Source organism: Sus scrofa, chromosome 14 (genome assembly GCF_000003025.6).
Source record: "Sus scrofa isolate TJ Tabasco breed Duroc chromosome 14, Sscrofa11.1, whole genome shotgun sequence".
NCBI lineage: Eukaryota > Metazoa > Chordata > Mammalia > Artiodactyla > Suidae > Sus > Sus scrofa.
The window spans coordinates 106,462,719-106,477,313 of record NC_010456.5 but is presented as its reverse complement, the minus strand read 5'-3'; the positions used below and the strand labels follow the sequence as shown (position 1 = coordinate 106,477,313).

The following is a 14,595-nucleotide window of genomic DNA, read 5'->3' as shown; positions in this document are numbered from 1 at the left end:
ATTTTCAATTTCATTGGTGTCTGCTGATTTTTGGGGTTTTTTTTCTGTGGACTCTGTATATAATTTTCCTCCCCTTTCTCTAATTTCCTAAGGTGGATGTTTTACATTATTGATCTTACATCTTCTTTCTTTTCTAATGTATGAATGCAATCTCTACATTTCCCTCTAAGCACCTCTTTCATCCTATCTCATAAACTTTGATAAGTTGGATTTTCATTTAATTTCGTTCAAAAATATCTTTTAACTCTCTTGAGATTCCCCTTTGACCTAGGTTGATTGAGAAGTGTGTTGTTTTGTCTCAAATATTTGCGGACTTTTCAGCTAATTTTTTAGAGAATACTACAAGCAGTTAATGCCAACCATCCAGACAACCTAAAAAGAAATGGATCCATTTCTGGCAACATACAATGTTCAGAGACTGAATCAGGAAGAAATGGATAATATGAATAGATGGATCACTAGTAGTGAAACACAATTTGTACTTTTAAAAAATCCCAGAAAACATAAGCTATACAGGGGATTTCTATCAAACATATGAAGACCCAACACCTATCCTTCCCAAACTATTCCAAAAAGTTGAAGAGGATGGAACACTCCAAAATTAATTCCACATGGCCACTGTTGTGGTGATACAGAAACGAGTCAAAAACACTACCAAAAAGAAACTCGCAGCCCAGTATCTCTGATGAATATTGATGCAAAAATCCTCAACAAGGTACTAGCAAACTGAATTCTACATTACACAGGAAGCAACATATACCATGCTCGGAGGAGGGATGGGTGAGGGAGGGCTATTTATTCCAGGGATGTAAGGATGGTTTAATGTCTAGAAATCAATTATCATGATATACCACATTAACAAAAGGAAAAATAAAAATCACATGATCATCTCAATAAATGAGAAGAACGGTTGACAAATTTCAATATCCATTCATGATTAAAAAGTCTCATCAAAGAGGAGACAGAGAGAATATATCTCAACATAATAAAACATGTATGTCAACACGTATGACCAACCCACAGCTAATGTCATATACCATGGTGAAAAGCTGAAAGATTTTCTGCTAAAATCAGGAACGTGACAAGAATGTCTGTCTTGGGAAGTACCTGCTGTGGTGCAGCAGAAACGACTCCAGTTAGGAACCATGAGGTTGTGGGTTCAATCCCTCGCCTCACTCAGTGGGTTAAGGATCTGGTGATGCTGTGAACTGTGGTATATTTCAGCAGCATAGCTCTGATGGGACCCCTAGCCTGGGAACCTCCATATGCTGTGAGTGCAAACAAACAAACAAACAAACAAACAAAACAAAAAAAAAACCACGTCTATCTCTACTTCTATTTAACATACTATTGGAATATATTCTCTAGCATCATGACTATCTCTACCCTCGCTTATTTCATTTATCCACAATCTATAATCACAAGACACATTTTTGTACTATTGTTACAGATTAACTATCCTGTTAGATGAATTAAGAATAATAAAAATTATTTTAATCCATCTTCCATTATTTCCTCTGTAATGCTCTTTCTTTGTTTATATGAATTAGAGTTCTTTACTTGTATTACTTTTCATCTCTCTGAAGAAAATTTCTTTTTGATATTTCTGCCAGTCAAGTATTGGAAACAAATCCTCTCAATTTGGTTTGTCTGAGAGTCCTTCTTTCTTGTTTTTTTCTTTCTGTCATTTTTAGGGCCTCACCTGCGGCATATGGAAGTTGCCAGGCTAGGGGTGGAATCCAAGCTGTAGCTGCCAGCCTACACCACAGCCACAGCAATGCTAGATCTGAGCCTCGTCTGCAACCTACACCACAGCACAGGGTAATGCTGGATATTGAACCCAGTGAGTGCGACCAGGGATTGAACCTGCATCCTCATGGATACTAGGCAGATTCATTTCCACTGAACCACAATGGGAACTCCAAGAGTCCTTATTGCTCTTCACTTTTGTAGCCACTCCCATGGCCTGCAGAAGTTCCCAGGACAGGGATCAAACCCAAGCCACAACTGTGACAGGCTGAGTCTTTAACTGTTAGGTCAGCGGTGAACTCCTCTCCTTCACTTTTTCTTTTTTTGCTTTTTAGGGCCTCACAGGCATAAAGAAACTCCCAGGCTAGGGGTCAAATTGGAGCTGCAGCTGCTGCCCTACATCACAGTCAGAGCAACTCGGGATCAAGGCCACATCTGCGACCTACACCGCAGCTGCAGCGAGGCCACATCTTTAACCCACTGAGCAAGGCCAGGGATGGAACCCGCATCCTCATGGATACTAGTTGGGTCCATCACTGCTAAGCCATGATGGGAACTCCCTCTCCTTCACTTTTACAGATAATTTCACGGGATATATAAATCAAAGTGGGTGGGAGCTTTTTCCTTTAGATACCTCAAATATCTCACTCCACTCTCCTTCTGCTTACATTTTGAGATAATTCCAATGTAATTTTTATTCTGTTCACCTGTAGGTAAGATGTTCTCTTCCTCTGGCTGCTTTCATTTCCTTTGTCTGTATATTCTGCATTTGAATATGATGTGCCTACATGTAGACTTTGGGATATTTTTCCTACTTGATGTTCTCTGAGTTTCCTGAATCTGTGGCATAGTGTCTGACATTAATTGTGGGAAACTCTCTGAAATGACTGCTCAAATATTTCTTCTGGAGATCTCCTTGTCTTTAAACAATCTTTTCCATTGAAGCATTATACACAGAGAGGAAAAGACACATGTTCTAAATGTACAGGTCAACGCACTAACACCAAGGGAATATATCTGTATAACCAAGATACAGGTCATGAAAAAGAATTCAATGATTTTTTTTCATTATACTGTTGTGGACATTTCATTTTCTTCCTGTGTGGTGATCATTTGATTGGTCTGTTACATACCTTCCAATACATGTTTTCTTCATATCCCAATGTATTGCATTTCTCTTAAGTACATACTTAGAAGTAGAACTGCTGGACACACATGCATTTACCTCCAGTAAAGAATGCCAAAGAATTGTCCACATGGTTGAACCCATTTACAGTTTTACTCAAGAAGGCCAGGTGCTTTGCTTTCGTGCCTACACTTTGTATAATTCTTTTTTCATTTTAACCATTCTGATGGCTCATAAGAATATCTCATTAAATTTTTAACTTGCATTTCCATGACCTTTAATGTTGCTGAGCACTTCTCAGATGTCCACTGGCAATACTGAGTCTTCATATGGGAACAACTAAGTTATTGTGGATATGAGCCAATAGTTAGCTTCACACCATTTTTAAACAAATATAAGTGTCAGAAAGAAAACTTGGTAGTATGTAGAAAGAATTACTTTACTCTGAACCATTTGAAGGTAAATTGCTGACCTGATACCAAAGACCTGAATTATTTTAGTAGATGTTTTCTTAAAAGAAGGAAAATCTCCTATATAACTATAATAAAACCTTCCAAATCAAGAAAATAACACCCACACAATAGGAATTTCTAATTCTCATTTCTATTGGTGTTTCAGGGATAAATCCCAAACATACCCTTTATCTCCCAGTTCTCTACACTTCAGAGATGTCATGAGACTAAAGCCTTCAGGATCCCAAAATATCATAACTGCCAACACACCGATGTTAAGAAGAAAGCAAGGTGATGGGATGTAGAAAGAAAAACAGAATCTGCTAACATCTTCCCAGGATGTTGTTCTTGTTTAGAGAGAAAAGAATGACACTTAGAACACATGATTATAAGTACAAAAGTACATATGAAGATTTGCCTGTAAGTTTGAAATAGAAAGTAATGAGAATATTTCATGTCTTTAGTGTTGACACAAACCAGAAGAATGAATTCTAATTCTTTCTCTTCCTTCCTCCCTAATGCTGATCCTCTCACTATTTCTCTACAGGTTAGGACCATTCTTAGACACGATTTCTCTCATTTCCCAACCCAAACCTCAAGTAACTCTAGATGACACTCAGCAAAAAGAGTTTTTCTGCCCTCTTCCCCCTGCTCCTTCTCTGTTCTTATCACTATGAAGACAAGAAAGGCCTCTTCAGACTCTATTTTCTTTCATTTCTTACCTGCATTACATACAAAAGAAAGAAAGTCTGAGACTGGCTCAGCAAAGTGTGATGCTTTTTATTTAGAAATGCAGAGGACAAACAGCTACATACAGGCTTACATTAATCTCTCTACCGTTTTGCAGTGATAACACAGTACTAACTCAACATTAGGTAATGTTTAACACATGCGATAATCTGAGTGTTACAGAGCATAAAGATAGCACATACATTTGTGCAGTAAAACTCGGTAACCTTTTGATAAAGGTTGAATATTTGATGGATATTGAGAGAATGTGGAGATACAAGGTGATGGGAGGTCAGAGAGAGCACCCCTGGTAATGAGAAAGGGGTGAATGAAGGCCAGAAGGGGACAAGTTACAGAGAACAGCATCGCAGCAGCCACAGGGTCTGCTCTTCATTATACAGGAATGAAGCGGAGCTGGTATGAGCGTGGCACGTGGCTGAACCCACTATAAACAGGTGTGGTGTTGATGTCCTTTAGGTCAACCACAGGTTCCAGGGTAAATTTCTGTAAAATGCTAGTCAGGAATAAAAATAGCTCCATGCGGGCCAGGCCTTCTCCCACACAAATTCGTTTTCCTGAAAATAACACACATAGGCGATTTGATCCCAGAATATTGTTTACAACTCTCACAGAAAATATGTGATAACTATTTGACAAATAACTGAATAGGAGGAGGGTTGGAAGGATGGTTAGAGAGACAGAGGTTGGATATACTCTCGATCCACCAAATAGCTTAAAGGGAACCTTCCATTCAACAAATATTTATTGCGTTCAGCTCTATGTCAACCACTTCATTACATATTCCCACATTATAATTGCTCTTTTCCATTTCCAGTTTCTATCCGACTTTGCAGAAACACCTCCACTCTGCTTGTGCAGGCGGGTTGAGAGGGAAAGAACTGAAATGAAGGACCTCATGTATCTGTACTTTCCTTTCCACCTCTGGCACCAAATTCAGCCAAAGATTTTTCCTTCATGTACTTTCAAAAGCACATGGCTAAATGTGTGACACTCCCACTGTAAAATAGTCAATGTCTCTCTCCCACCTGTTTCATGAGATGAGGTCCAGATGGGTTGAACTGGCCCTCCATACTTTGTTCCCAGTCTAATGTTCCATATCATTCCTTCCACTCTTCAGTGCTATGCTATTGTACGACCTACTCCCAGGGCTAGCCATATCCAGGCATTTAAAAAATTAAGGTACATTTGATTTACAATGTGGTGTTAATTCCTGGTATACAGAAAAGCGATTCAGTTTTATATTGAGCTATATACGTATTGATATAAAACTGAATATGTCTAAAATATATATTCTTTTTCACAGTCCTTTCCATTATGGTTTATTATAGGATAGCGAATATAGCTCCCTGTGCTATACAGTAGGACCTCACTATTTATCTATTTTGCAGAGTCATTTGTATCTGCGAATGCCAAACCTCTCACTTATCCCTCCTTCACCCTCTTTTCTCTTTGGTGACCATATGTTTGTATTCTATGTTTATGAGTCTATTTCGGTTTTACAAATAAGGCCATTTGTATCATATTATAGACTACACATTTAAGTGCTATTACGTGGTATCTGTCTTGCTCTTTCTGGCTTACTCACTTAGGATGATAAGTTCTAGGTCCATCCATGTTGCTACAAATGGCATGATTTCATTCTGTTTTTACAGCAGGGTAATATTCCTTTGGGTATATATGCTGCCACACCTTCTTTAATCATTGTTAATGGACATTTAGGTTCCTCCCATGTCTTGGCTACTGCAAATTGTCCTGCTATGAACACTGGAGTGCATTTATGTTTTTGAATTAGAGTTTTGTCCAGATACATGCCCAGGAGTGGGACTGCTAGATCAGATGGCAGCTCTGTTTTTAGTTTGTTAAGGAACCTCCATACTGGGGGTAGTGGCTGCTGTTGTTGTCATTACTGAGAAAAGCAAGAAGGCCAAAATGTACTCTGGAAATTTTAGCACATTCAAGGAACTTACAGATAAGCCAGCAGAGATTAACCCCAAAAACATGTGAACAGGAAAAAGATAATATGCATTCGTTGGTAAGTACACACTGAACATTTGTAAAAACCATCATTCTCTAAATGCTGGCACAGCTCAGGGTCATCTCCAACCCACCGCCTCCTTTTTGAAAAAATTTCACTGGAGTATAATTGACTCACATGTTGTGTTAGTTTAGGTGGTATATTGGGTTTCTTTTAAGAGAAGTTCATTTCCTCACAGTTCTGGAGGATAGACATCCACGATGAAGATGTTGGCTGTTATGATTTCATCAAAGGCCTCACCCTCAACTGGTAGATGGCTATCTTCTCTCCATGCCCTCATGTTGTCGTTCCTCTGTACACTCACCTAGCCATATACACCTTTCATCAATCTCCAGTGCGCCATGAGGTTTCTAACTTTGGCTCGTGCTTTTCCATTGGTTAAGGTGCTCTTCTATACTTCCTTCAGGACCCATGTCCCATGTCACTTTCTCTTTATGATCTTTACAGGTAGTAGAATCTTGCCCTCTCTGGTTTCCTCAGAATTATATTCATGCTTTAGCTGAAGCATGGATCACCCTGAATCACAAGTCTCCATTTAATTGTTTTTATGCTCTGCTAAAATGTGCACTTTTGAAAGGAAGGCTCAGTCCTTGACATCTTGGTACATACTGAGCAAGACCCAAAGCAGGCATCAAAAGCCATCAATCCCATGAAGGTTACTCTATGGCCAGATATGAGGCACACTCTGTAGCCATGGAGAACCAGTTTCCAAGGCCTAGGATCACAGATGGAGGAAGATCATGGTGCTCTGGGACCACTGCAGAACATCCGGCCACACTCCCAAGGAATCCTGATACTACAGTTGATGGCAAGTGCTGACCCTTTCAAACTAGAGGAAATGTCCTGTTCCTATAAAAGTCACCCTGCCCTGTTTTGTTACTCAGCTCTTGTGAGGCAGCTCAAATTCCCTTTCTGTGATTAGAATGTTACTTATTCTATGTTATGCCTCACTGTAGGGTATGAGTGACCAGAAAGCAGGCAGTTTCCCCTCTGGTCTCATGAGCAGCCTGTGCTTTTCTCTCACACCACACTACTCTTCCTGGATTATAGTGATATGTTTACTAATCTGCTTCCCTAACTAGGATGTGAGCTGGTTTGTTGCCCCTTCAGTGCTTGTGAAGAGCTGTAACCCCAGAGCTCAGCCTGGGGACTGAGAGCCATTATAGCAAATACTCAAAAGTTGTGGACTTATATGCCTTTCTTATGTCAGGCAAGGAAAACCTAAATGAGCTTTGCTTGCTAAGAGGAGCTCTTGGGCAGCTCAGGGATCTATCAAAGAGGTAGGATTCAATCCATCTGTTTCCTAGCCTTTTCATTTTGGCAGAAATGGGTCACTTTCCCAGACTACTGATACTGCGGATGTATGATGATGGGGTGGAAAGTGCATGACATTGGGACTGGTGCTCAGGATCATGGATAAGAAGCAATTCCACCAGCTCCAGACTGAGCACCATTGAGTTCCAACCATGCCCTGAATGGTATCTTGTCCTCTAAAGTCCCTAAGGCAATTAATGCTCATTACCTGTTGAGAAAGGCATGAAGTAGTCACTCTCCTTAAAGTTGCCACTCTCATCCAGGAAGTGGCCAGGGTCAAACACCTCTGGGTTGGGGAATTCTTGGTCATCATGTAGCACAGATGTCAGTGATGTTAATACAGTCATGCCCTGGGATGAAAATGAAGATAAACTTTGTTATAAGGAAGTCATGGAGCTGGAAGAAATGTTGCAAATCATTTAGTCCAATCTTTTGATCTATAGTTGAGGAGTCCCAGGTCTACATAAGGGCAATGGTAATCCCAGACAGAGAGGCCAAGTGCAAAAGAGGGATGAGCTTAATATCAGTGGCAATGAGGTTACTCAAGTGGCCTCCAAAAGCATTTGAAAGACTGAGTATGCAGTCACTTGTGTGTTAGACATCTGAATCCCCTTTATTTATCACAATGTTTGGACACTGTTCTCTCACAAGTAATAATGCAAGGATGATTTTTTCAGACATTCCTTCATTAGCATTTGCAGTAGATACTAAGAATTTTAATTATTGCATTACAATATGTCATATCTTATTTTGAACAGATATGGCTGAATTGCCCTCCAAAAAAAGATGTACTTATTTATAATCCTGCCAGTGGCACTTGAAAGTTTTCACATACAAATAGCCTCACCAATACAATGTTTTCTTAGAGTCTGACTTCATCTCTCCGGTAGATGAAAAGAGTATCTTATACTTTTTGCCTTGTATTTTGCATATGTTACCTGATTTAACTCTTGCCATATTTTATTTAAGTAAATAAGGTTAGCATTAAGAAACGTTCACAAATGTCTTTACCAGGACATGAATATTTGCACAAAGCAGTATCAATAAGGAATTTAAATAGTTCAGGTGAGGTTTTGACCATCAAATGAAACTGCACCAAACTTATATTGCTTTTAGTTTTCCAAGTTTTTTTATTTAAATTTTTAAAAATTTTTTGTCTTTTGTCCTTTTAGGGCCACACCCATGACATATAGAGATTCCTAGGCTAGGGGTCTAATAGGAGCTGTGGTGGCCAGCCTACATCATAGCCACAGCAATGCCAGATCCGAGCCATGTCTGCAACCTACACCACAGCTCATGGCAACACCAGAGCCTTAACCCAATGTGCAAAGCCAGGGATCAAACCTGCAACCTCATGGTTCCTCATTGGATTCATTTCCACTGTGCCAAGATGGGAACAGCAGTTTTCCAAGTTTTTAGTGCTACATAATTAAGGATAAGGGATTTCTAAACTCATATTATAGGGGAAATAAGTAAAAACCAAAAAACCCTTAGATCAGCTCTAACACAGTAGCCTTGAGTGATCCATGGCTACTTATATTTAAATTAAAGCTAAATATCCTGCTGTATAGCACTGGGAACTATATCTAGTCACTTGTGATGGAGCATGATGGAGGATAAGAAAAAGAATATATGTATGTGTATATGTGTGTGTTTGTGTGTGTGTTTGTGTGTGTGTGTGTGTTTGTGTGTGTTTGTTTGTGTGTGTGTTTGTGTGTGTGTTTGTGTGCTCACTTTGCTGTACAGTAGCTAATTGACAGAACACTGTAAACCAACTACAATGGGAAACATTAAAATCATTTAAAAAGGTAAATTACCGCTACATAAAAGGAAATAGCATTTAAAATTCAGTTCCTCAGTGCACTAATCACATTTTAAGAACTCACTAGGCAATGTGGTTCGTGGCTATGACATGGGACAACAGAGATACTCAGAATTCCCTCTTCCCAGAAGATAACAGTAGTAGTTTCAATCTTAATAAACTCACAACCCCTTTCCCTTCAAAGTAGGATGTCTATTTACCTCATTTTTATACATAATAAGATAATATATGCAGGCTTCAAATGGGAGTAGCTTGTAGGATACCAACTAGAAAGGCTGAATAAAAACAGAAATCATGTGTTAGAAAGCAGAGGAAAGCTGCTGACAAAAATTAGGCTCAAGACTCCAGACCTGGAAGAAACCTGGAAAGGTAAACTGGCATCTATAATCAACGTTTGACTGTGTTAATATCTAGTTCAGAAACAGGAGGTGTTATGTAATTCTGTCTGCCTAGTGGAGGAAGGAAGAACACTTTTGGGAAGAAGACAAACTTCATCTGAGAAAGCATTTTTTTCCTTATGTAATATCTGAGCTTAGGCAAACTAATTAAGCATGGGAAAGATTGCTAAGTGAACACAAAAAAAGGGAGAAGGGGGTAATTATATACATATAATTATATATATGTGTGTATGTGTATATATATATATATATATGGAAAATTACCCACCTAATTTTTGAGGCCTACAATATCTTGATATCAAAAGGCTGAGAAAAAATGCAGACCTGTCTCTTCTTACATAAATACAACAGTTCTCAATAAAATGTAGCAAACCAAATCCAGCTAGGTGTATGTGACAGAGACAGACACAGAGAGAGCAGAGGCAAAATATATGCCATATAAATAGATCCATAAAATCCATCTGATGAAATTGATACACATTTATGAAAAAAATTATAGATTGCCAAGATCAGGGGAGAGGGGAAATGATGAGTTGCTAACCAGTGGGTATAAACACCTAGTAATACAAGATGAGTAAGTTCTCGAGATTTGCTATACAATGTTGTGCCTATAGTTAACAATAATATATTTTACATTTAAAATCTGCTAGGATTTTAGGAAATTTGAGGAAATTTTACATGTAATTTAAAATAATAAAATCTGTATTCTTACAACAAGAAAACTACATTTTTTTTTAGTTTTTTTTTTAATTAGGAAAGTACCAAATCACTACAATCACTGTCAGAAGGGAGAAGTAGGAGTGGCTCCTCACTCATTCAATAAGGCCATCATTACCCTAATCCCAAAACCAAACAAAGATGTTGAAAGGAAGGAAAGTACCAGGACAATGGCTCTCAGGAACATACATGTAAAAGTCCTCAACAAATAGTAGCCAATCCAATCCAGTAATGTATAAAAAGAACTATATACCACAAGCCAGTGATACTTATCCCATGTATGCAAGGCTAGTTGTACACCTGAAAAGCAATTAATGTAATCCATCACATCAACAAGACACAGAAGAAAAATCAGAAAAGAAGAAGGAAGAAGAAGAAAAATCAAAGATGAAAAATCAGCCCACATGCTGATTATCAACAGATGCAGAAAAAAGCCATTAACAAAATATAACACCCATTCATGATAAAAATTCTCAGTGAACTAGGAATAAAGGGCAACTGCCACAACTTGATAAAGAATATGCAAAAAATCCACCTAGAGCTAACATCCAATTTAGCGAGAAACCCAAAGCTTTCCCACTAAGAACAGGAATGAGACAAGAAGGTCTCATCTCACCACTGTTTTTCCATGTCATATTAGAAGTCTTAGCTAAAGCAGTAAGACAATAAAAGGAAATAAAAGGTATAGAGACTGGGGAAAAATTAATGAAACTGTCTTAGTTTGCAGGTGACATGATCATCTATGCAGAAAATCCAAAAGAAATGAAAACCTTTTTCTGAAACTGATAAGGGAGGATACCATGATTGCAAAATACAAGGTTAACTCATGAAAATCAATTGTTTTCATATATACCATCAATGAACAACTGGGAATTAAAATTCAAAGCATAATGGCACTTACATCAGCAGTGAAAAAATGAAAATAGTTGTAAATCTCACAAAATAAGTATAAGATCTACATGAGGAAGATCACAAAATGCTGACAAATAAAACAAAAGGATCGAATATATGGAAACTTTCCATGTTCATGGACAGAAAGACTTCAGGATGTCAAAATGTTAGCTCTTCTCCACTTATTCTGGGAGTTCCCATTGTGGCTCAGTGGTTATCAAATCCAACTAGGAACCATGAGGTTGTGGGTTCGATCCCTGTCCTGGCTCAGTGGGTCAAGGATCCGGCATTGTTGAGAGCTGTGGTGTAGGTTGCAGACATGGCTTGGATCCCACGTTGCTATGGCTGTGGTGTAGACCGGCAGCTGCCGCTCTGATTAGACCCCTAGCCTGGGAAACTCCATGTGCCATGGGTGCGGCCCTTGAAAAGAAAAAAGACAAAATGTTAGCTTTTCTCAACTTATTCTCTCAGTTAAATGCAATCTTGACCAAAATCTCAGAAAATTATTATGATGATAATGACAACCTGATCCTAAAGTCTATATGGAGAGGCAAAAGATTCAGAATAACCAATTCAATATTAAAGAACAAAGTTAGAGGACTTACACTGCCCAAATTCAAGACTTAATTTAAAGCTACACCAATCAAGATAAGTGTAGTATTGATAAAAGAATTAACAAGAAGATCAATGGCACAGGATATAGAGTTCAGAAACAGACCAACATAGAGTTGACTGATCTTTGACACAAAGGAGCAGATGGCAATGTAATATAGTAAGAGAGTTTTTCAAAAGTGTTCCTAGAACATCTTAACGCCCACAAGCCAAAAAAAAAAAAAAAAAGGATATTATACCCTTCACAAAATTAACTAAAAATGAATCACAGATCTACATATAAAATGCAAAATCATATAACTCCCAGAAGAAACACATGAGAAAATCTCAGTGACCTCAGGTTTGGCAGTGACTTTTCAGATGCGGCATCAGAGGCACAATTTATGAAAGAAAGAATTGATAAACTAGCTTTCATTAAATCAAAATTTTCTGCTCTGTAAAAGACATTTTAAAGAGAATGAAGGACTTCCTGGTGTGGAACCATGAGGTTAGGGTTTGATCCCCACCCTCATTCAATGGTTTAAGGATCTGATGTTGCCATGAGCAGTGGTGTAGGTCACAGATGAGGCTTGGATCTGACATTGCTGAGGCTGTGCCATAGGCTGGCAGCTGTGGCTCCAAATGGACCCCAGGCCTGGGAACCTCCATTTGCTTGGGTGTGGCTCTTTTGAGATAAAAAAAAATTAAAAAATTAAAAAAAACAAAGGTCATAAAGAAAGTCAAAGAAGGACAGTATTTAATGATAAAAGGATCAAGAAGAGGATATTACACTTGTCAATATATATGGCCCTAACACAGGAGCACCCAAATACATATAACAAATACTAACAGACATAAAAGGAGAATCCATGGGATATAACAATACTAGGAGACATTAACACTCCATTAACATAAATGGGCAATTGCTCCAGACAGAAAATCAATAAGGCAACAGAGATCCTAAATGACACAATTAATTGATACTTTGGGGACATGATATCCAAAAAACTCAGAATACACATTCTTCTCAAGGGCACATGGAATATTCTCAAGGACAGACTACATGCCGGGGCATGAAACTAAACTAACCTCAACAAATTTAAGAGTGTAGAACTTATTTCAACTATCTTCTCTGACCACAATGTCATGAAGCTACAAGTCAACCATCAGGAAAAGAAGTGAGAAAAACTGACTACGTGGACATGAAACAACAGGCTTCTAAAAAACCAATGGGTCTCAGAGAAAATCAGAAGGATCATTTCAAAATGCCCCAAGACAAACGACAAAGAAAACATGACCATTCAAAAATCTATGGATGTCTCTAGACCAAACACTCTCCGACAGAAACCACAGCAATATCATCTCAGATCCACCTCCTAGGGTAATGACAACAAAAACAAAAATCAACACATGGGACTTCCTTAAACTTAAAAGTTTCTGCACAGCAAAGGAAACCCTAAATGAAACAAAAAGGCAACCCACAGAATGGGAGAAAATCTTTGCAAATGAAGCAACTGCCAAGGGATTCATCTCCCAAATTTAGAAACACCTCTTGCAGCTCAACACCAAAGAAACAAACAACGCCATCAAAAAATGAGCAGAAGATCTACACAGACAATTCTCCAAAGAAGACATGTGGATGGCCAAAAAAAAAAACACATTAAAAGATGTTCAACATCACTCATTATTAGAGAAATGCAAATCACAACTGCTATGAGGTACCACCTTACACCGGCCAGAATGGCCATCATCAAAAAGTCTACAGACAATAAGTACAGGAGAGGGTGTGGAGAAAAAGCAACCCTATCACATTGTTGGTGGGAATGTAAATTGGTGCAATCACTGTGGAAACCAGTATGGAGATGCCTCAGAAAACTAAAAATAGAATCACCATTTGATACAGTGATCCCACGCCTGGCTATCTATCCAGAGAAAACCATGACTCAAAAAGATACATGTACTCCAATGTTCATTGCAGCACTATTTGCAATAGCCAAGACATGCGAACAACCTAAATGTCCATTGACAGAGGAGTGGCTAAGAAGACCAGATACACATACACAATGGAATATTAGTTGGGCATTAAAAGGAACGAAATAACGGCATTTGTAGCAACATGGATGCCCCTGGAAATCATCATGCTAAGTGAAGCTAGTCAGTAAGACACCAACATCATATGCTATCACTTACATGTGGAATCTAAAAAAGGACACAATGAACTTCTTTGCAGAACAGATACTGCCTCACACACTTTGAAACACTTATGGTTTCAAAAGGAGACAGGTTGGGGTTGGGAGGATGGGCTGGGGGTTTGGGATAGAAATGCTATAAAATTGGGTTGTGATGATTGTTGTACAACTATAAATGTAATACTATCCACAGAGTAATTAAAAAAACAAAAACTATGGATGCCTCAAAAGCAGTTCTTAGAGGGAAGTTCATAGTGATACAGGCCTTCCTCAAAATACCTAAAGTTAGCAGAAGGAAAGAAACCATAAAGACCAAAGAGGAAATCATTGAAAGGGAGATTCAGAAAATAGAAAAAAAATCAATAAAACCAAGAGCTGGTTCTTTGAAAGGGTAAGCAAAATTGACCAACCTCTGGACAGACTCACCAAGAAGAGGAGAGAAAGATTTCAAACAAACAACATGAGAAATGAAAAAGGAGAAATGTCAACAGATAAGCAGAAATACAAAAAAAAAAAAAAAAAAGAGAGAGTGATATGCCCACAAATTTGACAACCTAGAAG

General features: G+C 38.4%; 1 protein-coding gene across 1 annotated transcript in view; it reads right to left on the bottom strand.

Annotated features, from left to right (window-relative positions):
• Nucleotides 4,088-14,595, bottom strand: part of CYP2C32 (cytochrome P450 2C32) — a 35,270-nt gene continuing 24,762 nt past the window's right edge. Inside the window, exons 8-9 of the mRNA XM_013983597.2 lie at nucleotides 7,635-7,776; nucleotides 4,088-4,631 (exon numbers count right to left, since the gene is read on the bottom strand). Of these exons, the coding sequence (XP_013839051.2) occupies nucleotides 4,450-4,631; nucleotides 7,635-7,776 (324 nt within the window). The 3' untranslated portion in view covers nucleotides 4,088-4,449. The remainder of the gene's footprint in view (nucleotides 4,632-7,634; nucleotides 7,777-14,595) is intronic.